Source organism: Elephas maximus, chromosome 1 (genome assembly GCF_024166365.1).
Source record: "Elephas maximus indicus isolate mEleMax1 chromosome 1, mEleMax1 primary haplotype, whole genome shotgun sequence".
NCBI classification, from domain to species: domain Eukaryota; kingdom Metazoa; phylum Chordata; class Mammalia; order Proboscidea; family Elephantidae; genus Elephas; species Elephas maximus.
In genome coordinates this window covers 10212271-10238553 of record NC_064819.1, presented here as the reverse complement: position 1 = coordinate 10238553, position 26283 = coordinate 10212271, and the positions used below count along the sequence as shown (strand labels likewise).

At 37.7% G+C, this 26283-nt stretch overlaps 1 protein-coding gene across 5 annotated transcripts in view; it reads right to left on the bottom strand.

Annotated features, from left to right (window-relative positions):
* Positions 1-13654: 13654 nt before the first annotated feature.
* CFAP91 (cilia and flagella associated protein 91) overlaps positions 13655-26283 on the bottom strand; it is an 88133-nt gene continuing 75504 nt past the window's right edge. For 3 of the 5 annotated variants that reach the window (XM_049877325.1, XM_049877352.1, XM_049877361.1), the window contains 2 exons: positions 24732-24881; positions 13655-16020 (listed from right to left, as the gene is read on the bottom strand). In XM_049877325.1, coding sequence (XP_049733282.1) covers positions 24733-24881 — 149 coding nt within the window. In that variant the 3' untranslated portion in view covers positions 13655-16020; position 24732. Of the gene's footprint in view, positions 16021-19755; positions 24529-24731; positions 24882-26283 lie in introns of those variants that run through there. The other 2 variants (XM_049877333.1, XM_049877343.1) reach the window with 2 other exon arrangements.

Sequence of the window (26283 nt, the reverse complement as noted above, 5' to 3'; positions counted from 1 at the left end):
TAGTGTTAAATTGCTGAGTGATCTCTCACAGATGGCGATGGAAACTGTGGTGGCCCACAGAAACTGCTAATTGGCACCCACCTCAAGCAGCACCCAGGATGTGCTCCCTACCTGCCACCTAACCCTCCTCCAAGTTAGGCCTCTGCAGCCGGGAGCGGCTCCTCACACTTTAGCTGGATCCGTCATGTCCCCCGCAGCAGCTGCTGATGGGTGGTCTAGTGCTTGGGTGCAAAAAATAGACAAGAAGCAAAAAGCATTGGGCTTCATAGGCTGTTTCTTCTCCTTGCTTTGGTTTCAAGGATGAGGCAGACTACATACATGCTTTGGACAACAGTGAAGTAGGGTTATCAACCATGAGCACAACGAGAGAGAAAGACAGAGACAGAGGAGGAAAAGGAGCAGGAAGGGAGAAAGAGAGGGAGAGAGGAAGGTAGAAACTGATTTTGACTGAGAGGTGAGGAAAAGAATTAGGGATTTCAAAACATCATCAAAATAGTACACCTGTGAAAATTCGCACTTATGCTTATTTTCTGTTTTGTTTTTATTTTGAATTACATGTTTTCATCCAGCCCTGATGAGAAAAGTAAGAATATCGAAGTACCATTGTTTGTTTAATTAAGTTGGTTTCTTCTCTTCTGCCCAATTTGCCTCTCCCAGGGGTGAAGGGAATCAGAGTTGGGAATTTGCTAGGGGACGTTTCTTAAGTGGATGCTTGCCTTGCTCTTCCCAACCAACTGCAGAAAATAAAGTGGCTCACACAGCTCACTGCTTGGGACTTACTTCATGCAGTGGTGATGGGGACCCGTGGTCATGAGCCTCCTCCTTTCAGTCAAGTTTCTGATTGTCCGCAGGGGATTCTGTGAGGACTGAAAAGTGCTGGATTATAAAACCCCATTGTCTAGGAGGTTGACTTTGGCCTTGGAGAGAGAGGATCTAGAATCAGTGAAATACTGGATTCAGGCCCCAGTGGAAGCAGCCTGTCTAGCATGCCCTGGGAGCAAAAGGACAGCAGCATGGGCCTACATGCTGGGCCTGGTGACATACACGGTACCCTGAGAAGCTACAGAACAGAAAGCCATGGCCAACAGCCAAGGTGGGTGGGAAGGGTAAAGAGGGTTAAGAACTTATCCTAAGAAATCTTTATTTCCAAGATGGAAAGTAGGCCTTTCTACAGTGAGAGGCATTCCTGGGTCCAGGAAAAGGTGTGCAACCCCAGCTCAGGTAGGGCAGCTGGCGAGAAATCCTTGGGCCATGGGTAAAATACATCAGTTTCATCATCTCTCAAATCCATCCTGACCCACAAAGGCCTGGGCTTATCTCCCTTATAAAAATGATGAATTATTTATAGCAGAAACAGGGAACTAAGAATGAGCTATAAAACTGCTGAGGCAAAGAAATTCCCCTCAGGTTTCAGCTGGATCCCTTTTCCTCTGGGTCTTGCTGTGTGGTGTCATAGACTAGAAGAAAGGAGAAGGGATGTAGGACTGCCAGGACTCTTTAGTCTAAAATCGCAGTGTTAATACTGGACATGGCTCTATTTTGAAGAGAACTAAGAAAACCCCCAGAAGATACACTCTAGTTATTAAGGACAACCACACTGATGCCCACAGTCGAGGGTCTGGATCAACCTCAAGCATAGCTGGGAACAAAAAAGCTGAACTGGTTGCTGTCAAGTTGATTCCTACGCACAGTGGCCCTATAGGACAGAGTAGAACTGCCCCACAGGGTTTCTGAGGAGTGGAACTGCTGACCTTTTGGTTAGCAGCCACAGCTCTTAACCACTGGGCCACCAGGGCTCCATAACTGGGAAGCAAGTGAAAGTTGAGTCCCTGACCTCCATTCTACACTTTCTGGGTCTACTGCAAACAACCAGATGTGTAGAGCTCCTAAGCCATTTATTTGTGAGAGGAGACAGATTTGATGGTCTTAGGGAGTTTCCTTAATGTAAATTCACTGAATGTTTTCCCTCTAAGGAATGCTTACATTCATAAAGAACAGAGAAAGCCAACTAAAGAAGAGATGCATTAACAGTGTAATGTTCAGGTGCAGCCTGAGGAACAAAAGGTATTTTTCAGTCAGTCATGTGGTCTTTCTCAAAATCTTCTAGGGTCACTCTGGGGTGTGTTGCTCAGGTAGGCCCCTGGGAGAGGGGGCATTGAGGACAAAAGCAAGGAGGTGAGGCCCTGATCCTGTGAGACAATTCTAGAGGGGTCGTCCGCCTTTTTGTCCTCAGGTGGAGACAGTAGAATGGCACCCAAGAAGAGTAAGAATAGGAATCTTCTATTTAAAAGTGGTTCCATTTTATCGCAAGTAGAAGCAGTGACAGGAATCTTCCCTTCCTAGAAATGACAGGCCCCAGGGACTGGGGGGAGTCACTAAAATTGAGCCTCAGCCGTTCCATGGCCTATAATTACTCTGAGGCTCCATAAATCTCACTTCTCGTGGTTGTGGCCCCAATAGTTCTTAGAATCTTTGGAGCACTTTGTTTTCACCTCATTTATGGAATTATACTACAGAACATGATGTTGTTGTTGTTGCTGGGTGCCATCGAGTTGATTCCAACTCATAGCGAACTAATATGACACAGCAGAACTGCCCCACAGGGTTTCCTAGGCTGTGATCTTTACAGGAGTAGGTCATCAGGTCTTTCTCCTGTGGAGGCACTGGGTGGCTTCAAACTGTCAACCTTTTAGTCAGCAGCCATGTCCTTAAACTTTGTCCCACCAGGGCCTTATAAAAAAAAAAAATTTTTTTTTTTTTTTTTTTTATACCTGTGCCTTATTCCCCAACTAGGTCTTAATCTCCCTGAGAGTAGAGGCCCTTATCTGTCTCGTATATTACATTGTACCAAGCTGTATTTGATGGGTGCTCGGTTTGGTCCCATACTTCTTTTAAATATGGTCTTTATTAACACTGCTGCTCTTGAAAAAGAAAGTCAACTCGCTACCACCATGGGAGAACTTTTCCTATAGCTCATGCTTATCATTAAACTCATACTTGCTATTAATTTATTATTGAGTTAGCTCTCAAATGAGTAAAACTTACATTTTAATTTTAAAATTTAAACTCATGATGATGGCAAATGCCACGATGAAAGTAAATTATGCTTTGATAGCCAAGAGATAATTGGGTATTTAACAGATAGGTGGAGCCCTGGTGGCACGATGGTTAAGAGCTTGGGTACTAACCAAAAGGTCGACAGTTCCAATACACCAGCCACTCCTTGGAAGCCTTATGGGACAGTTCTACTCTGTCATATAGGGTGGCTGTGAGTTGGAATCAACTCAATGGCAATGGGTTTGGTTTTGGTAAGGGGATTGGTCAGTTTTGCCATCCCGTTAAGCCTAAAAGAGAGCCAATTCCAGAGCAGACAGAATCTCACCACCACCAGGAAAGAACAGCCAGGCGTGGAGTGTGTCCTTTGGACCTGGGATCCCTGCACTGAGAACCTCCTGGAACCAGGAGACCTAGACAAAGAGACTGCTGTAATGCTGAAGACGGCAAGAAGTGGTGGCATATTGTGAGTTCTTTGTGGCCACTGCAATGAATTATCAAACCCAGCAGAGAAGTAGAGAGTGTCGTGGGAGGGATGGTTGGTGACAGAACTGGTAAAGATGGTAGAAGGAGGAGGCATGTCTGACCTTCATCTCGTAGGAATCAGCCTTGGGCTACTGATCTTGGTTCTCCTTTCCCCTTGTGAAGTTAGAGGAGGTCAGATGCCACCTCCATGCTGTTTTTAAAGGATTCCTTACAATGCTCCATGTAAGCAATTATATGGTCTGCAAATGAAGAGTTTTATTCCTTTCTTTCCAATCTTTTTCCTTTTTTCTTGCCTTATTGAGCTGGTTAGAACCATTAGTTCAGTTTGAGTAGAAGGGATAGAAGGAGTGGGAGCAGATATTTTTGCCTTGTTTCTAACTTGGGAGGAAGGTGTTCAATATTTCATTCAGCATTTTAGTTATACTCCTTTGTATTATTATTTTTTTTAAAGGCTGCTCTAAGGATTAGAATATGTATCCTTTGTCAGAATTAGAGTTAATATTTACCACTTCATAAACAATATAAGAAATTTCAGTAGTAAAATTTGAGTGAATGCCCTCTTCATCTTTTATGCTTTTATTGCCATATTTTAAATCTATATGTGTTATATATCAAGTTTTTTTCGTATATACCCACATATTTACCATTTCTGGTCATCTTTATTTTTTTTTCCCATTGATCTGGGCTTTCATTTGGTGTCATTTCCCTTCAACCTGAAGAACTCCTGTTAGCATTTCTTGAACTGTAAGTTTGCTGGTGACAATTTCTCTAAGCTTCCATTTACGCCAGAATATCTTTATTTCACCTTCATTTAAAAAACTTTAGTTTTTAGATTGTCATACAGTAAAACCGACTATATTTGGTATACAGTTGTATGAATTTTAAAACACATATAAGTCCATGTAACCACCCTCATATTCAGGGAACAGAACAGTTACATTACCCCAGAAAACTCTCTCATGCTATTAATTTATAGACACTCCCTCTCTCACACCTGGCAACCACTGAACTGTTCTCTATCAGTATACTTTTGTTTTTTCAAGAATGTTCTATAAATAGAACCATACAGTAAGTAACCTTTTGAGATTGTCTTCTTTCACTCAGTATAACATCTTTGAGATTTACCCACTGCATATATGAATAGGTTGTTCCTTTTTATTGCTAGGTACTATTACATAGTATGGGTGTACTCAACTGTATATTCATTGATCTGGTGAAGGACACTTGGATGGTTCAGTCATATGATAAAGGTTAGTTTAACTTTATAAGGAATTGCTGAACAATTTTCTAGAGTGGCTGTAGTATTTTGCATCCTCACCAACAATATATGAATCCCAGTTTCTCTGAATCCTCACCAGCAACCAGGTAACAACCCAAGACTAGAACACGTACAGAACAACCAGATAACAACCAAGACAGGGAAGTCACAAAAATAAATCAAAGCTAAAACACTGAAAATAGGGAAACAGAGAAGTCATTACGTAAAAGATGACAACATTAAAACAAAAAAGAGGGACTAAAAAAATGAAGTATAGATCTTTAATAGGAAAGGAAGGCAAGGCAATATAAAAAAAATAAAAGGTTAGTTTGAACTTAGAAAAATAGGGGTAAATATTAAGGTAACAACAAAGGAAACTAACAATCTTACACATCAAAATAAAAAAGAAGAAAAACATAAAGACTCAGTAAATACAAAATCAACAGCAATGAAACAGATGAAAAGAAAGTATGTAAAGAAAAATGGCTCAGCACAGAAAACTAAGTGGAAGAAAGAAACTGTCAATAACACACAAAAAAGGACATCAAAATGAAGCTCTAAGCTCATACCTATCAATAATTACCTGAATGTAAATGGACTAAATGCACCAATAAAGAGACAGAGAGTGGCAGAATGGATAAAAAGATGTGATCTGTCTATATGCTGCCTACAAGAGACACACCCTAGGCTTAAAGACACAAATAAACTAAAACTCAAAGGATGGAAAAAAAATATATCAAGCAAACAACAACAATTTAAAAAAAGCAGGAATGGCAATATTAATTTCTGACAAAATAGACTTTAAATTAAAATCCACCACAAAGGATAAGGAAGGACACTATATAATGATTAAAGGGTCAATACACAAGGAGAACATAATCATATTAAATATTTATGCACCCAACGACAGGGCTCCAAAACACGTAAAACGAACTCCAACAGCACTCAAAAGAGAGATAGATAGACAGCTCCACAATAATAGTAGGAGACTTCAACACACCACTTTCAGTGAAGGAGAGAACATCCAGAAAGAAGCTCAGTAAAGACATGGAAGACCTAAATGCCACAATCAACCAACTTGACCTCATAGACATATACAGAATGTTCAACCCGATAGCAGCCAAGTATATTTTCTTTTCCAATGCACATGGAAATTCTCAAGCATAGACCACATATTAAGCCATAAAGCAAGCCTTAACAGAACCCAAAACATCGAAATATTACAAAGCATCTTTTCTGACCATAAAGCCATAAAAGTAGAAATCAATAACAGAAAAAATGAGGAAAAAAAATCGAACATGCAGAAACTGAAAAATACCTTGCTCAAAAACTACTGGGTTATAGAAGACATTAAGGATGGAATAAAGAAATTCACTGAATCAAATAAGAATGAAAACATCCTACCAGAACCTTTGGGACACAGCAAAAGTGGTGCTCAGAGGTCAATTTACAACCATAAATGCACACATCCAAAAAGAAGAAAGGGCCAAATTCAAAGCATTAACCCTACAACTCAAACAGATAGAAAGAGAGCAGCACAAGAAGCCCTTGGGCAACAGAAGAAAGGAAATAATGAAAATTAGTGCAGAATTAAATGAAATAGAGAATAGAAAAACAATTGAAAGAGTTAACAAGATCAAAAGCTGGTTCTTTAAGAAGATCAAAAAAATCGATAAACCACTGGCCAAACTGACAAAAGAAAAACAGGAGAGGAAGCAAATAAACCAAATAAGAAATGAGATGGGCGATATCACAACAGACCCAACTGAAATTAAAATAATCATAACAGAATACTATGAAAAATTGTACTCTAACAAATTCGAAAACCTAGGAGAAATGGACAAGTTTCTAGAAGCACACTACCTACTTAAGCTAACACAAACAGAGGTAGAACAGCTAAATAAACCTGTAACAAGAGATTGAGGAGGTAATTAAAAAACTCCCAACATGAAAAAGCCTGGGCCTTGACGGTTTCACTGGAGAATTCTACCAACTTTCAGAGAAGAGTTAACACCACTACTACTAAAGGTATTTTAGAGCATAGAAAATGATGGAATACTCTCAAACTCATTCTATGAAGCCAGCATAACCCTGATACCAAAACCAGGTAAAGACATCACACACAAAAAAAATTACAGACCAATATCCCTCATGAGCTTAGACACAAAAATCCTCAACAAAATTCTAGCCAATAGAATTCAACAACTTATCAAAAAGATAATTCACCATGACCAAGTGGGAATCATACCAGGTATGCAAGGATGGTTCAACATTAGAAAAACAATCAACGGAATCCATCACATAAATAAAACAAAAGACAAGAACCACATGATCTTATTAATCGATGCAGAAAAGGCATTTGAGAAAGTCCGACACCAAATCAAGATAAAAACTCTCAGCAAAAAAAGAACAGAAGGAAAATTCCTCAACATAATAAAGGGCAATTATACAAAGCCAACAGCCAACATCATCCTAAATGAAGAGAGCCTGAACACATTCCCCTTGAGAACAGGAACCAGACAAGGATGCCCTTTATCACCACTCTTACTCAACATTGTGCTGGAGGTCCCAACCAGAGCAATTAGGCTAGATAAAGAAATAAAGGACATCCAAATTGGTAAGGAAGAAGTAAAAGTATCTCTATTTGCAAATGATATGATCTTATGCACAGAAAACCCTAAAGAATCCCAAGAAGACTACTGAAACTAATAGAAGATTTCAGCAAAGTATCAGGATATAAGATAAGTACGCAAAAGTCAGTTGGATTCCTCTACACCAACAAAGAAAACTTCAAAGAGGAAATCACCAAATCAATACCATTTACAGTAGCCCCCAAGAAGATAAAATACTTAGAAATAAATCTAACCAGAGATGTAAAAGACCTATAAAAAGAAAACTACAAGACACTACTGCAAGAAACCAAAATAGACCTACATAAGTGGAAAAACATACCTTGCTCATGGATAGGAAGACTCAAAATTGTGAAAATGCCTATTCTACCCAAAGTGATCTATAGAGACAATGCAATCACGATCCAAATTCCAACTGCATTTTTTAACTAGATGGAGAAACAAATCACTAACTTCGTATGGAAAGGGAAGAGGCCCCGGATAAGTAAAGTATTACCGAAGAAAAAGAACAAAGTGGGAGGCCTCATACTACCTGATTTTAGAACCTATTATACTGCCACAGTAGTCAAAGCAGCCTGGTACTGGTACAACAACAGATACATAGACCAATGGAACAGAATTGAGAGTCCAGACATAAATTCATCCACCTTTGAGCAGCTGATATTTGACAAAGGCCCAAAGTTCATTAAATGTGGAAAAGACAGTCTCCTTAACAAATAGTGCTGGCATAACTGGATATCCATCTGCAAAAAAATGAAACAAGACTCATACCTCATACCAAGCACAAAAATGAGCTCAAAATGGATCAAAGAGTTAAATATGAAATCTAAAACAATAAAGATCATGGAAGAAAAAATAGGGACAACTCTAGGAGTCCGAATACATGGCATAAACAGAACACAAAACGTTACTAACAATGCACAAACACCAGAAAAAAAACTAGATAACTGGGAGCTCCTAAAAATCAAACACTTATACTCATCAAAAGACTTCACCAAAGGAGTAAAAAGACAACCTACAGACTGGGAAAAAAATTTTGGTTACGACAAATCCAATCAGCTTCTAATCTCTAAAATCTACAAGATACTGCAAAACATCAACAACAAAAAGACAAATAACCCAATTAAAAAATGGGCAAAGGCTATGAACAGGCAGTTCACCAAAGAAGACATTCAGGTGGCTAACAGACATATGAGGAAATGCTCACGATCATTAGCCTTTACAGCAATGCAAATCAAAACTACAATGAGATACCATCTCACTCTAACAAGCCTCGCACTAATCCAAAAAACATAAAATAATAAATGTTGGAGAGGTTGTGAAGAGACTGGAACACTTATACACTGCTGATGGGAATGTAAAACGGTACAACCACTTTGGAAATCGATTTGGTGCTTCCTTCAAAAGCTAGAAGTAGAACTACCACAGAATCTAGCAATCCCACTCCTTGGAATATAACCTAGAGAAGTAAGAGCCCTCGCATGAATAGATATATGCACACCCATGTTCATTGCAGCACTGTTCACAATAGCAAAAAGATGGCAACAACCAAGGTGCCCATTAATGGGTGAGTGGATAAATTAATTACGATATATTCACACAATGGAATACTATGCATCAGTAAAGAACAATGATGAATCTGTGAAACATCTCAACAGGGATGAATCTGGAAGGCATATGCTGAATGAAATTAGTCAGTCACAAAAGGACAAATATTGAGTGAGACCACTATTATAAGAACTCAAGGAAAGGTTTAAACACAGAAGAAAACATTCTTTGATGGTTACGAGGGTGGGGAGGGAGGGAGAAGGGTATTCACAAACCAGATAGTAGACAAGAATTATTTTATGTGAAGGGAAGGACAACACACAATACAGGGGAAGTCAACACAACTTGACTGAACCAAAAGTTAAGAAGTTTCCTGAATACAATCAAACACTTCGAGGGACAGAGTAGCAGGGCTGGGGTTCTGGGGACCTCAGAGGTCATCGAGGTCAACTGGCATAACAAAGTGTATTAAGAAAATGTTCTGCATCCCACTTTGATGAATGGCATCTGGGGTCTTAAAAGTTAGCAAGCGGCAAGAGGCCATCTAGGATGCATCAATTGGTCCCAACCCACCTGGGGCAAAGAGAATAAGGAACACCAAAGACATAAGGAAAATATTAGCCCAAGAGACAGAAAAAAAAAAAACAAAAAACTAGTAGAAAGGTCCACATAAACCAGATACTCCATCAGCCTGAGACAGGAACAACTAGATGGTGTCTGGCTACCTCCAATGACTGCCTTGACAGGGAACACAACAGAGAATCCCTGATGGAGCAGGAGAAAAGTGGGGTGTAGAACTCAAATTCACATTAAAACACCGGACTTGATGGTCTGGCTGAGGCTGGAGGGACCCCAGAAGACATGGCCCCCAGACTCTCTGTTAGCCCAGAACTAAAACCATTCCCAAAGCCAACTCTTCAGACAAAGATTAAACTGGACTGTAAGACAGAAAATGATACTGGTGAAGAGTGTGTTTCTTGGGTCAAATAGAAACATAAGACCAAATGGGGAGCTCCGGTCTGGAGGCTAGATAAGAAGGCAGAGCAGGGCAGGAGCTGGTTAAATGGACATGGGAAATACAGGGTGAAGAAGAGGAGTGTTCTGTCACATTATAGGGAGAGCAACTAGGGTCACAAAACAATGTGTGTATAAGTTTTTGTATGAGAAACTGACTTGAATTGAAAACTTTGACTTAAAGCACAATTAAAAAAAAAAAGAGTAGATTTGACACGTTGAACACTAATGACTGAACTCAGACTAATTGTGAAATGACATCAAGGACATCGTACATGAAGAAAGCAAGAGGTCATTAAAAAGACAAGAAAGAAGGAAAAGACCAAAATAGATGTCAGAACAGATTCTGAAAGTTGCTCTTGAATGTAGAATAGCTAAAGTGAAAGGAAGAAATGATGAAGTAAAAGAGCTGATCATAAGACATCAAAGGGTGGCTCGAGAAGACAGTAAAGTATTATAATATTGTGTGTAGTAAAGCCTAAAAGAATCTACACTTTTTTTTACTGAAACCAGTAAGTAAATTCAACAAGACTGCAATATACAGATATAAAAAAAAAAACATATTTTTATATACTAGCAAAAAATACAAAAACAAAATCAAGAAACAATTTTTTTACAATAGCATCAAAGAGGATAAAATATTATGAATATACATAAGACTTTCAAGACCTACACACTGACAACTATAAAACATTGCTGAGAGAAATTAGAGAATTAAATAGATATACTGTGTTGCTATATTGGTAGATTGAATATTTTTAAATGGATTTTTTTTCTCATATTGATCTATAGATTTAAACGGATTGCCTATAAAAATCCAGATGTTTTTGTTGAAATTGGCAGTTTGATTCTAATATTTACTAGGCATACGGAGGATTTAGGAGAGCCAAATAATTTTGAAACAGAACAAAATTGGAGAACTTGTACTACCTAAATGCAAAACTTACTCTAAAGCCATGAAAACCAAGACAGTGTACCATTGGCTAATTTAAAATCTTTATATCCTCTTCAGTGAAATATCTGTTCATGTCTTTTGTGCATTTTCTAATTGGATTGTCTGCTTTTTGCTGTAGTTTTGGGAGTTCTTTATATGTTCTAGATATAAGTTATTTGTCACATATGTGGTTTGCAAATGTTTCACTCTAGGTTGAAGCTTTTATTTTCATACTCTTTAGTGGGTCTTTCATAAGGATGATGTTTTAAATTTTGATTAAATCCATTTTATCTATTTTCTTCTTGTATGACTTGTGCCTTTGATGTCAAGTCTACAAACTCTTTGCCTAGTCCTAGTTCCCCAAGATTTCGTCTATGGTTTTGTTTAGTTTTTTCCTAAAATCTTTACAGTTTTACATTTTATATTTAAGTCCATGATCTATTTTGTTAATTTTTGTATAAAGTATGAGGTTTACCTTCATTTTTTTAAAACATATACCCCTTCGACCACAATATCAAACTTGCCTGTAATATACAGAACTTACAAAACCCAACTACAAATTTTTAACACATTTCTTTTGTTGTTGAGAATACACACAGCAGAACATACACCAATTCAACAATTTCTACACACGCAATTCAGTAACACCGATTACATGTTTCGAGTTGTGCAACTATTCTCACTCTCCTTTCTGAGTCGTTCCTCCCCCATTGACTTAAACTCACTACCTCAAGTTTTTAAACGGTAATTTCAGTGTGACAGAATGATTGGTTGACAAGTTTCTTTTTCTTTCTGTACTTTGATTACGGCTTTCCGTCTGTTTTTTTCTGAAGAGTCAGCCATTAATTATATTGTTATTTCCCTGTATATGATGAGTCATTTTTCTCTTGCTGCTTTTAAGATTTTCCCTTTGGCTTTCAATGGTTTGGCTCTAATATCTAGGTGTTATCTTCTCTGAATTTATCCTATCTGGGACTTGTTGAGCTTCACAGACCTGCAGATTAATGTTTTCATCATATTTGGGCAGTTATTAGGCAGTAGTTCTTCAAATATTATTCATTTTTCTGGGACTACCATTACTGTATACTGGTATTCTTGATGTCTCACAGGTCTCTGAAGCTCTGTTTATTTTACTGCGATCTTTCTACTCTCTGTTGTTTGCACTGGATATTTTTATTGATCTATCTTCAAGTTCAGTGATTGTTTTTATGCCGTCTCAACTACACTGTTGAACCCATCTAGTGAATTTTTCATTTCTATTATTGTACTTTTCAACTTAGAATTTCCATTTGACTCTTTTTATAGTTTCTCTGTCTCTATGGGGATTTATTATTTGTTGAGTCATTGTCAGCATGTTTATCTTAAATGTCTTGAACACACTTTCTTTTAATTCTGTGAATATATTTATAATAGCTGCCTTTTCAGTTTCTATTTTTTTTTCCCCCTGAGTATGGGTTATACCTTCCTGCTTCTTCACATGTCTCATAAATTCTGTTTGAAATTTGGACATTTTTGATAATATGTTGTAGCAACTCTGCATTCAATCTTATTTTGCTGAGAGTTGTTGGGTTTTCTTGGGGGACTTGCCTGGTCTTAATATGCAGAGCCTGTCTCCGCTATAGTGAACAGCCGCTGTTGGCTCTGTGCTGTTTTTCATTTGTATTTGTATTTTTAGCCTGGGTTCTTAGGCGTAACCCCTGTCAGTATAGCTTAGTGGTACCAATGATTCGGGCGGAGGTTGTTTCCAAATACCTCAAGCCTGTAAGGCTTCCATTCCCTGCTGATCGATTTGAGTGGGGTAGATCATTCAAAACCGCAGCCAGCTCTAGGTGTCCTGTGGCTTTTACTTTTCATTGATGTATGGAGAACTTATCTCAACCCGCTATGGCTCTCTCACTTCCAGGATCTACCCAGTAAATTTCTGGTTTGTGTGCTGCTTCCCCCAGCTGGGACTGTATCCTTGGGCTAACAAAACTGCAGTTTTTCCTGGTCATTTCCAGCCAAGTTTACCACTTTATTGCAGGTAAAGCCACAGGATTTCACCCCGTTTCACCACCCTAAATCAAATCTTCCCCTCCTGGAGGCAAAGCTGCTGGTTTTGGGAGCCAACCCTACACTAGAAAACTACCCATCCTTGCTAGCTAAGCTGTGTGAAGGGACGGAGGAATAGAAGTGGGCTTCAGTTGTTCTTACCCAGATCTCTAGCAGGTTACAACTTAATGTTTGTGTCTGGTAGACTTCTAGTAGCCAAAAATGAGTGTTTCTGACAATTTTGTCCAGATTTATCCTTTTTTTTTTGGTGAAGGGGAATTACTGACCTTTTCATTCTGCCATAATTGGAAGCTGACTTGGTAATTATATTTTAATATAACGGCTTTAATCTTCATTGAAAAATAAAATAACCAGAAGAACATTTCTGCTTCTTCTCTGAAACCTCTATTGGAGGTTTTCTAAGTTGAATGTCCTTTGTACAAGGGTAAATGGGACAAATTCCTCTTAGGATGCAGGACAGGAGGCCCTCCTCCCTTTATGACTTACTCAATTCCTTGATAACATTCACAAGTTAAATCTTTATTTACTAGAAATGTTTTAAGTTAGAATTTTGTTCTAGAAAACCCATTTCATGTCACTAAATACCACGACATTAAAAAGTTCTCCAAAACCACACACGTTTGCTTTTACAAACATTAATATGTAGAATTTAATTGAATAAATATTTATTGAGGGATTACTATGTGCCAGAGATTGTGCCCAGCACCAGGAATTAAAAAAAAAAAAAAAAAATCACCTTGTGAGGCACAGCTCCTGCCCTCCCCTTACAGAGTTAACAGGTCAGTAGGTGAGAGAGATGATGACACAGGCAATTACAATCCAGTGTGATATGTCTCAGAAACCCTGGTGGTATAGGGGTTTAAGTGCCACAGCTGCTAACCAAAAGGTCAGCAGTTCAAAACCACAAGGCGCTCCTTGGAAACTCTATGGGGCAGTTCTACTCTGTCCTATAGGGTCACTATGAGTTGGAATCGACTCGATGGCAACAGGTTTTTTTTTTTTTTTTTGGTGATATGTCTCACAATAGGGAAAGAACAAGGCATTATGATTATGCCCAGTATCATTGTTTTCTTCTACAATTCTTTTCCCTTCAGAATCCTTGAGGTTTTTAAAATTAAAAGACCATTAAAATCTGGGCTGAAGACACATCTTCCATGATAAGTCTCTCTGAATGATAAATGCTTGAGGAGGGACAGTTTCCTTGAGAAAGATTTCTCTCCTAAACCTTGAAGGTACATGAAAGCACTTAAAGAGCTTTAAAAAAAAAAAAATACCCTTGACTGGGCCCCAAAGATTCTTATTGATTGGTTTTGGGTAAGGCCCAAGGACCAATTGTTTTAAGTACTCAGGTGATTCTAACATGCATACATGGTTGAGACGTACTATAGCCTTCACTTCCAGTTCCCTCAACATTTGACACCAATAATAAAAGATGCCTCCTTCTTTAGTGACTTTAATTGTTTTGGGAATTCCGCCATGCTTCTGCACAATATTTTATGACTTCCCTCTACTGTTCAAATGTCTAGTAGAGAGGGAGCCCTTATTCCCAGCACTTCAAGTTTCTAGAACGTGGGCACTCATTTCTCTCCCTTTCCCACTGAGGTTGAAGATGACAACACATCCACCCTCTCCCTGTCTTTTACTCTTCCCCAAGAGAGGTGGAGAAACTCATCTGATTGGTTAGACACTGACATCCCCTGGCCCACTTTACACATAGCAGTAAAAAAATATATAAAATATATTTTTACTTAGCCTTAAAAGCAGAAAAAAAGTTCCACCTATCCCTCTTTTGTGGTTTTCCCCAAGGCGATAGGAGAAATAGCTCATTGGTGCTTATTGGATATTTACCATATGCCAGGTGCTGTTCTGAGCCTTTTACGTAAATTAATTCATCACATCCTAACATCAATCCCATGAAGTACATTACATTATTTTAGAGATGAGGAAGCTAAGGCTTAGTGAGATTAAGTCACACTAGGACTTCAATCTAGACAATCTGACACTCAGGCCTACTCTCTTAACCTCCGTGCTACTATATGGCTAGAGTTCTAGCTTGGCTTCTGTTCCATTGTGATAAGCAGAGTTGGAGACCACTGTCACTCATGCGCTCACTGGCATTCTCCATTCTACTAGTAACTGAGTCTATGATCCTCCGTGCAGCTGGGTGCATAAACGTACTCCAAGTCTTCTTTGTAGATACGACTCTACCCCCAAGTGGGTATTATGGTCTAGAATTGAGAAGAGGGATGAAGGTTAGTAGTGGGAGCCCTCCCAACATGGGCCCCATGTTGATTTTGTTGTTGATGTTTTTGTTTACTTATTGTTTTTCCTACTTCTGATCTTCGAATGAAGAGGGATCTACTCAAACCTTGTGTTTTTCAATACATGGGATGGGTGGATTGCCTTAAACAGCTCCCTGTTTCTACGGGTGCCGTGTGGACGTGTTTCTTAGATCTAAAGCCAAATGGTGGTTTAACGCGCAACTGTACGAACATACTACAGTTTATTTTTCATTACAATGGAGATGGACATTTGGGTTTTCAGTTTGGGAGCCATCGTGAATAGTACTGCTATAAACATTCTTGTCATGCCTGTTGACCCACATACTCATGCATTTCTGTTGAGTATACATCCAGGAGATGAAATGCTGGGTCAAGGGGTATATATATTTTCAACTTTAGTAGCTACTGCCATACACTATGAATACCAAAGCAAAACTACTTAAGAAATATTCAGTAGCATTCCTTTTTGTCTGATTCAGCATGCCAGCATGTCTTCATGATTAATAAAATGTCGAAATGACATAGAAGAAAACTTTCTCTTAAAGCAGAGAGTATAAGAAACGGCAAAAGAGAATGAAGTGCCTCTATGTAATTATTATTACTGAAAATCATTTCAAATTATTGGAAATTTAAGGAAAATACATCACTTTCCTCATGAATCACACACTGACAATCCCCTGAGGGCTGCACACGTTGGGAGAAGCACAGACTACTGGAGTTCTTACGATGATTTGTATAGCTTCTCTAAAAAAAAATCATCTTCTGAAAAAAAAAAAAACACAAATGTTTATGAGTATGTCTTCTTTTAGTAGCATTCATTACCAAATGAATAAATCCAAAAAGTACCCTGAACAGTAACAGAGAGCCCTGGCTTTGATGTCAGATAGGCCCAGACACACCCAAGCTCCACCACTTACAGGCCCCAATCCCAAGCATTTTTTACCTCACAGGGTCTCCGTTTCCAAACTCTAGCACTTTTATAAAACTTTACATTAACTGGTTTATAATTGAAAACTTCATATGTGTACATCATAAAAATTCAAACTTCAAAAGAATCTAAACGTAAGGAAAGTTAAGTCTTTTCCCCCAGTTTGACCTCTAATCCCCAGGCTTCTATGCCTACTTACCAATTTCTTGTTTATATTTCTAGAAATACTACATGTATATGTGTTTTTATATATACACACATTTCTAACTTTTAATTGTGAAATATGACATACATACCAAAAAAAAAAAAAAAACAAACCTGTTGCTGTTGAGTCGATTCCAACTCATAGCGACCCTATAGGACAGAGTAGAACTGCCCATAGGGTTTCCAAGGAGTGCCTGGTGGATTTGAACTTCTGACCTTTTTGTTAGCAGCCGTAGCTCTTAACTACTATGCCACCAGGGTTTCCATGACATATATAGGAAAGTACATAAAACGAATGTGCAGCTTAGTGAACTAATATGAAGTATTCATCTATGTAAATACCACCCAGGTCAAGAAACAGAGTTCTGCCAGTATTCCATAAGCCTTCAATTGTTGTTAGTTGCCACTGAGTCAATTCTGAGTCACAATGACTCCATGTGTGCAGAATAGAACTGCTCCACAGGGTTTCCAAGGCTATGACCTTTTGGAAGCAGATTGCCAGGCCTGTCTTCCAAGGTGCCTTTAGGTGCCTGAACCATCAACCTTCAGGCCAGTAGTTGAGTACTTAAATGTTTGCACAACCCAGGGACTCCTAAAGCTTTCACTTACCTCTTCCCAATCACAACTTTTTACCTCTCGCCTAAAAGTAATTGTTATTCTGATTTTTTATGGTAATCGCTTCTTAATTTTTCGGCGGATAAGAGCCCAGGCTGTTAACCAAAAGGTAGGCAGTTGGAATTCACCAGCTGCTCCGTAGAAGCCCTATGGGGCAGCTCTACTCTGTCCTATAGGGTTGCTATGAGTTAGAATTGACGCGATGGCAGTGGTTTTTTGTTTTTGTTTTAGCATGCAACCCTAAATGCCATAATTTAGTGCTGCCTGGTTTTGACCTGTATACAAATAGAATCACACTGTAGTTTTTTTTTTTTTTAGATTTGGCTCCTTTCCACCCTTTTTATATTTGTTAGATCCATAGATTTAGTTCTACTTCATTCACTTTAATTGTGGTAGAGCAGGGATTGACAAACTTCCTGCAAAGGACCAGAGAGTAAATATTTTAGTCTTTGTGGGCCAAGAGACAAATTCAAGTATATTATGTTCAGTACTTAAATAATTAAAAAATTTTTTCACAAATTTTTATTGATGAAATTCAGTACATATTAATAATACTGAACTTCAATATTTTGTACATGTAGTGTCCGACTTATAAGGGGGTTCCATTTGATGACTCCATCATAAGTCGATTCTGATGTAAGCTGAATATTTTTTTTTTCAGTTTTCATAGCCTGCTATACAGCAACACTTTAAACAGTAAATCATAACATTGAACATCTTCAAGTGAACATCTGAGAATGATAACACCAGCAAATTACACACTGCAACATTGTATGTAGTAAAAAAATTATTACTAATAAGATGTACCAAAAAAAAAAAAAAAAAACAGATGGTCACAAGTGCAGTTCTTTTTAACTCAAATATGCCGTAAGTCAGGGACTAGCTGTAATTTGGATCTACTAATGAGAAGGATGGAATTCTTTTTAGGGGATACCATTTTGCTTAATTGGGGTTCAAATCAACAATAATTGACTACAGTTGTTCATTTGTTAATTGTGACCTGTAATGAGACTTTCTCTATCTCATCTTTAAAAATGTCTTTTCACACAAATAGGCATTGCCAATACTGATATCATTTCAGGACCATGTGCTTTTAATTGTGCACATTTATTGCCTGGAAGGCATTTATAGAATTCCATTAGATTCTCCTCTTGACACTGGCCTTTGAGCATGTCATTACAATGCAGGTTAATCACTTCCAATTCAAGATTAGGTGGAAAGTCCTCCACTGCACAGGTTATATGGATTTTGAAATATGGAAATTTCATTTGTACTTGGCTTCAAGGTCTGAAAATACTCCTGGAAATATAGTTTAAGTTCAGAAAACATATCTACTGCAAACTTGAGTGGGAACAGAGTTCTTGCTTTACCTTTTGACAGCACAGGAAGTTTATGAAGCAACTTACTCTTATTTGTGATTCAAACAATGTTAGTTGTTTTTGAAATTACTTTCTGCATATAAGCTCTGTTATGCCTTTTAACTTTAGGTTGGATTCATAAAGAATCATTACCAAGTCTGCAGCAAATCTAATTTCCAAAGCTATTATATGTTTAGTAATAGTAGTTGATGGTAGTTTTCTTATTTAGAAAAATGTCAATCTTGGTCCTGAGCTCAAAAAATCACACTAAAACTTTACTGCTGCTAAGCCATCAAACTTACCACTGTGGCAGAGCGAGTCAGTATATTCAGCTTCTATTTTCTGACAGAAAATTCATGAAACTTGACAACGGTTAATTAAGACCATAGGAATAAATGAAGTTTACCATTGACACTAGTGGTTCAATAACACGTTAAGATCCACACATTTCTCAACCAGAAAAAGGTCATCAACCAAGAATCTAAAACTTACACTCTTTGGGGGGAAATTGGCTTTATGTTTGGGGTTTCTCTAGATTCCCATCCATGATGATAGGCCACAGAGACTTTACTGGCTTTGGTTTCCCCTAGTAAAGTCCCTGTGCCTTTGACAATCCTGATTCTTAGCTTGTACCCAGACACGGCCAATGACCAACAGGAAGAAAATGCCCAGTAATCTCAGCTCACTTAGAAAAAACTTTGTCCTTCCTACAATTTTAGTTTATCAAGTCCTCTTTACTTCCACAGCTGTCTAGTATCTTTAAAAACATGACATTTATAATTTATCCATTATTTTCTCTAATTATTGCAGCAAGAGGATGGCTTATAGTTACCTCTCAAATCCTATTTAGAATTAGAAGTTACATGCCTATTTTCTATTTCACTAATTTCTATTATTTTTATTTCATTACTTCTTTTTACTTTTTTGGATCTTATTTTCTGTTCTTTTTATAACTGCTTGACAAGGATGTTTAGTCTGTTATTTTTAGCTTTTCTTTTCTAATAAATAACGTTAAGACTATGAATTTCCACCTAAGGACCACTTTAGCAGCATGCCACAAGTTTTATACATAGCATCTTTATCATTTTCAGTTCAAAATATTTTTGGCTTCTATTCTGATACCTTCTTTGACCAACAGGTTATTTACAACCACATTTCTTAAATTCCAAATATAATGAAGTTATCTTTTCATCGATTTTTAGCTTCTTTGTATTTTTATCAGAAAAAAACCCGAGAAAAAAACCCAAGAGAACTCACTTTTTATGGTTTCAACTCTTTGAAATGATTGAGACTTGATTTATGACAGACTATTTTTTTTTTTTTTTATAGTCAGTTTTCGTAAATATTCTGGGTGTGCTTGAAAAGAATATATATTTTGTAGTTGTTGGGTATGATACTCTATATATGTCCATTTGGTCAAGTTTCTTAATTATGTATCTCAAATCTTTCACTTTTTACTGCTTTTTTACTACTGATAGAGGTTGTTAAAATTTTCCAGCATTGTTATGGATTTGTCTATTTCTCCTTGCAGTCGTGTTAAATTTTGCTTCATATAAGTTGAGGTCATACTATTAGATATTCAAATTGTGACTTAATATATTTTCCTGAAGAATTAAACTTTTATCTGTACGAAGGGCCTTTATTTCTCTGGAGTGCTCTTGCTTTTAAAGTCATCTTTGTCTGATATTAATTAGTTACATAAGCCTCCTGTAGATGGTGTTTTCATAGTATTTTTTCTACCCTTTAACCCCAACTATTCTGTATATTTAGATTTTAGATGTGTCTCTTATAAACAGCATACAACTGGGCTTTTTAATAAATTCAGTCTGACAAATTTTGACTTTAATTAGAACATTTAATTTATTTACACTTAATATGTTGTTGTGTGCCATTGAGTTAATTCCTACTCACAGCGGCCCTGTATGACGGCAGAACTTCCCCCCAGAGCTTCCTAGGCTGTTATCTTTATGGAAGCAGATTGCCAGGCCTTTTCTCCTGCAGAGTGGCTGGTGGGTTTGAGCCACCGACCTTTCAGTTAGCAGCTGAGCACTTAACCATTGAGCCACCATTGCTCTTCTCATTTAATATAATTAATGATAAATTTAGGTTTACACCTACTATCTTATTCTACCTGTGTAAAGTTTCTACAATTGGTTTTACCTATTTTCTTTTTCTCTCTTTTTGTATCTTTCTTTTATTTGTTCCATTTTCTTTTAGTAGCTTGAAAATTATACACCTTTTTATATAAGGAGTTATACTAGAGATTACAAAATGCATCACCGAGTTATCAGAAATAATGTTAACTGATGCTTTTATCCTCCTCCTGGAAAATACAAATACATCAGAACAATTTAAATCCATTTATACTTTTGTTGTGTAACTGTACTGTTTAGATTATTGTTGATGTTTATTATTACTCTATGCAGTGAATTATTTATTCACATTTTTATCCTTTATTTATCACCAATCTTGTAGCTGGGATGATTTTCCTGCTGCTTGAAGAACACCCTTTTGTATTCTTGTAGTGCACATCTCCTAGTGACCAATTTTCTAAGTTTTTATTTATCTGAAAATGTCTTACCATTATTCTTGAAGGATATGTTTGCATGGCATAGAGTACTACATTATTATACTATTTTAGCTTGTTGAATATATCATTTAATTGTTTTTCTGGCTTTCATTGTTTCTAATAAAAAGTCAACTGTCACCTTAAATGTTGCTCTTTTGAAGGTAATTCATCTCTTTTCTCTAAATGCTTTTAACTTTTTTTTTTCTTTCCTTTTCTTTGGCTTTGAGCAGTTGTACTAAGATGGGTCTAAGTATGGATTTCTTCTTATTTATTTGCTGGGGGTTAAGAAGACTTTTTGAACATTGAGCCTTTCATCAGTTTTGGAAAATTCGTATTTCATAAGATCTTCCAAAAATATTTTTTCTTCCTTTATCAGTCAAATTTCTTGAATCAGTGGGTCCATGCTGACTACTCCTTTCCTGAGCATTATTTATGAAATCTTATATATTTTCTTCCCTCTTGTTTATAGTTTCCATCCCTTTATCATTTTGTGATTTTTCTGGATATTTTCTCCTAACCCATCTTCCAATTTATTAGTTTTCTCTTCAGCTGTACCTATTCTGCTTTTAAATCCAATCACTGAGTTTCTCATTTTGGCTACTGTATTTTTTAATTTTAGATTTTCTATTTTCTTCAAATCTGCCATACCATTTTAATTGTTTCTAGTTTGCCTGAAAATTTTAATATTGACTTTCATCTCATTGAACATAGTAAGCATAGTGATTTTAAAGTCTATGTCTAATAAATCCAATATTTTAGACCACCTTTAGGTTTATTTCTATCATTTATTGTTTCTGGTGCTGCTTGTTTAAGTTATCATGTCTCCTTCTTCTTTTGTGCCTGGATATCTTTGATTGTATTCTGGAAATTGTGAAATAATATGAAAAATTGTTTGTGAAAATAAATAGAGGCCTAAGATAATATAAACTTTCTCCAAACAGAATTTAAGTTATTTTTCTGACAGGTTCCTGGGGGCAATAGGAATCAGGCATTTCTTAATTAAATTTCAGGGATTGATATCTTTCTGGATTATTCATAATAGTGGAAACTTAAGGTGTAGTCTATGCCAGAGATGGTTTACTTCTAGTTAACCCTCTCTACTGAAGCATAGCCTTTCGGAGTCTCAACCCAAGTGGAGTGGGCTTACCATGGCCTTAACCTTGACTCTAGTTTTTGCTCCCTTAGCCTTGCAAAGCTGTTAAAACATTGTTCAGCCTTTCAGCCACATTTCTAGAACTGGCATATTTCCCAAGGGGAAAGGTGGCTCCAAATATCAAACTCACTCGTATTTTGGCCCAGAGATTCTTCACTATTTTATTAGCTCTCTATTGCCTTCAAGAGGATTTAAGAATTTTTTTTTTTTTTTAATCAGTGGGCCAAGCCTATTACCACTTTCCCTAAGCATTACTGAAAAATCTTACATCTATTCTTTCGTACTTGCCTCTGCGAGAAAGAAAAGTGAGGAATGTGTACTTTGGGGGTGAGCAAGCATCATATTCTAACCATTGGATGAAGTGTTAACGAAAATACTAATTTATTGGTTGATCTTCCTTGCTGATTGTTAGCTTGGCAACTAGATTTTATAACTACTCTACATACTTTGGGGCCCTGGTGGCACAGTGGTTAAAAGCTATGGCTGTTAATCAAAAGGTTGGCAGTTCAAACCCACCAGCTACTCCCTGGGAGCCCTATGGGGCAGTTCTACTCTGTCCTATAGGGTCACTATGAGTCAGAATCAACTTGACATCAGTGGGTTTGGTTTGGTTTTTTGGCATATATGCTTCACACAGGTTTTAAGAAAAAAGTATTTTACTATCACTGAGTGTAAAATGGGAACCCTGGTCGTGCAGTGGTTAAGAGCAACAGCTGTTAACCAAACGGTTGGCAGTTCAAATCCACCAGCTATTCATTGGAAACCCTGTGGGGCAGTTCTACTCTGTCCTATAGGGTCACTATGGGTCAGAATTGACTTGATGGCAATGGCTTTGATTTTTAAGTGTAAAAGATAAGATGATTTTAGCACTCCTCTGGTTTGATTTCAGAGGTCACTGTGGATGTCACGGACCATGTGTTATGTTAAGAAGTAAATGCAAATGTATTCAATTCAAACTGTGTAAGTTATTAATCTTATTAAATGTTTGTGTAAGAAAAATGACTACCCCAACACTAAAGCTGATTTTCATCACATTAATAAAGTAGGCAAAATGCTTTAGTCCTTGAATTTATATTATGTAGGTAGTATATAACATTTGCATGTAAATCTATGTACTAACTATGTCTTATAGCTCCCATGATTTAGAGGTTATTTCATGGTTAATAAAAGACAAAACCTTTTCTGCCGTAATTTACAGCCTCTGCTTAACATTTAAGATTCCTATAATAGTTTACTCCCTTTCTTAACTTCTTCCTCATCTCAACCTTCCTTCCATGATCCCCTTTGATTGGGTCTTAAGGCTTCCAAATGCAGATAGATTCCCCTGCTGACGAGGGTCTCTTGGGCACATGTACACAGGCAAACCTCAAGTGAAGGAAAATTATTTGTATAAGATTACACACTGAGTTAGCAGCAGAGCTGGCCAACACTCAAACCTTCAGAACGCCAGGCTAAAACGTCTCCACGAACCTTAGTGCCTTCCTTTAGTCTTGAGAGCACACCCCCAGGCCAACATGGTAGATAAGGTGCCTCCACTGTGGGAGGGGTGAGGGAGAAGGTATAGGCAAAGGGCTAACACCTTTTCCCCTTCTACATGAGAATTTTATTTTCAGTTGACTCTCTAGCTCCGTTTTCCTAGTAACCTCATAAGGTGGCCTGCATCAATTATGTTACTAACCAATATTTCTTAAGATAAAAATGACCCTTAGTTGGAAAATTGCATCTGGACTGGGAGGAATTATAAATGAATTACTAATACCTAGTTTTTTAGTAGGAACCCATAGCTTTGAGCTCCCTTGAGTATGCTGACTTTGTAACTGGGCAAGTCCATTGTGGTGAACCTGGAGTCTATGTCTACGGAATTATTAGAAATACTGGTTCCTGGGGCATGAGGCTTCTAAGCTAGGGCAGATTCTGTACCTAACCAATGTAAATCTGTTTTCCTTGCACCTGACCTTTGTAACCTGGGGGCTAAAGAAAATAGCTATGTTTTGGTCTGTGTAGACTGTGGCGAGAGCTCCCACAGAAAGAAAAATGCTTAATGTGCCCATGCTGGAAAGCTGTGGCTCCTGTCTTACATCTTTCTGGGTAGAATGATGTTAAATGTGGCCTAAGTTAGTCTCGTGAGCATGAATATTTAGCCGAGCCTAAGACTGACACTCGGTGGGCATTGTAGAAAGTATTTGGGCTGGAATCAGGCAGGCTGTGTGCCTGCCTCCTGCTGTGCTGACAGCTAGCACACTGCTTTAAGGGCACACCTTGTCTGGTTCCATAAGAACAAGCTTTTTATAACACACTCTACAGCTTTATTTGTGATGGAGTACAGTCACATGTGAAAAGAAACCATAAAAATAATCTAGAGTCCTATTTTCTGGATCACAAGAACTCAATTGTTATACTCTCAACTCTATCCTCTAACAATTTCAGTAGCAGGTTGCAGAACCTAAATGAAATAAAAAAAAAAAAAAATGAAATAGCCAGTTTAAACGGGACCGCTTCATTCTCCCGAGCAATAGATAATCTTTTCACATTACAATCGTTAGACTATAGCACAAAGCTGAATGATGTTGCTTTTCCTCCTCTTTCTATGTCTTTCTTATACAAAAAAATAAAAATAAAAACTTGAAGAGGAGAAATCAAACCCACCTTAGTTGTTTTCCTCGTTTTGAGTTACTTCCTCAGCGTCCGAGACTTCGTCTTCCTGTTTCGCGGCAAACTTCTTTCTGACCATGTCTTCAGTGTGTCTGTGGATGATCTCATGGGCTGCAAGAATATGCTTCCGCTGTGCGTTCCTCACTGTGCCAAAGTGACAGAAATGTTCTTACTCTGACGGTCTGAATGAAATCACTCCCAAAGCCTCTTGAGAGAGTAGTGATAGAAACAATGATTCTGGAAACTGCATATTCTCTGACTTGGGGCTGACTGGGTTACATAAAAATTATCTGCTCTCTGTTTTAGAAGAACATCTTCTTAGGTAAACCGACCTCCAAAATGATTTCTTACTGCTACCTCTGTTCGCATCCTCTGCTTCTGTTGGGGTGTACTCCTCCCTACCACGCTGCCTCTGTTCCCACTCCGGGAATGCCTGCACTCCAAAGCCTACTCCTTTTACAAAGCCCGGCTCAAGCCCAGCTCCTCCAGGAAGTCTCCTCTGATTATATCAGCCCACATTTAGCTCACTAGAGTCTGTGCCAACCCATTTAGCACTGAAGTACTTCACGCAAGTTACGTTTTGTTGTCTCTCTAGACTGTAAAAGACTTAAAGGTAGAGACTTATTTTTGAGTCTTAATCCCTAATATGGAGGGCACTTGATTAATGATGAGTTTCTGAGCTCATGGCTTTAGAAGACGGCCCAAGCTCCATAGTCTAAGAATACTTATTATCAAGCCTCCAAACTAAAGAAATACTAAGCATCTAAGCCCTTGGAAAAGAGTTATACGAATAATGATGACGATGTTAGCAGTTAGCATTTGTCAAGCCCTTACTTTGTGCCAGGGACTGTTTAAGCAGTTGACTTATAATTATTCATTTAATCCTCTCCACAACCCTAAAATAGAGTATTATTAGTATCCCCATTTTCAGATGAGGAAACTGAAGCATAGGAAGATTAAATAATTTGCCTAAAGTCAGACAGCTAGTAAAGGACTGTAAGAAGTACTGTGGATTCTGTGCTACTCAGGAATCAGCTAGTTTACACTGGGTAATTCACACAGCAGTTTACTGTACTTCACAGTAATATGGTTGAAAGGGTAGAGGCTTTCGAGCCACACAGACCAGGGTTCAAATTCCACTTACTATCGGTGTGGCTTTGAGGCAAGTCATATAATGTCTCTAAGCACTAATTTCCTTGAGTGTAAAATGAGAATACACGTATAGCTGTTGTAAGGATTAGAGATAATGTACATTTTACAAGGTTTAATGCACTTCCCAGAACTTAATAGGCATTTAAAATTTGGCAGTTACAGCCATTTTACATCTATGTACAAGTCTCCTTCAAGGTTTTTCCAATCCACTGGCTGTTAAAAAAAAAAAAAAGAAAGATATCTCAAAATAATATGTATATAAAGCTATCTTAATTTTGGATAAAAAGTGTGTAATGCACAGGGTTCTGTTATTTGAAAAGAGGAACAAAAGGTCCTAACACATACTCCCTGTCCACATGGCTTTCTTGATTTGGCAGAAATATAAAGGGAAGAG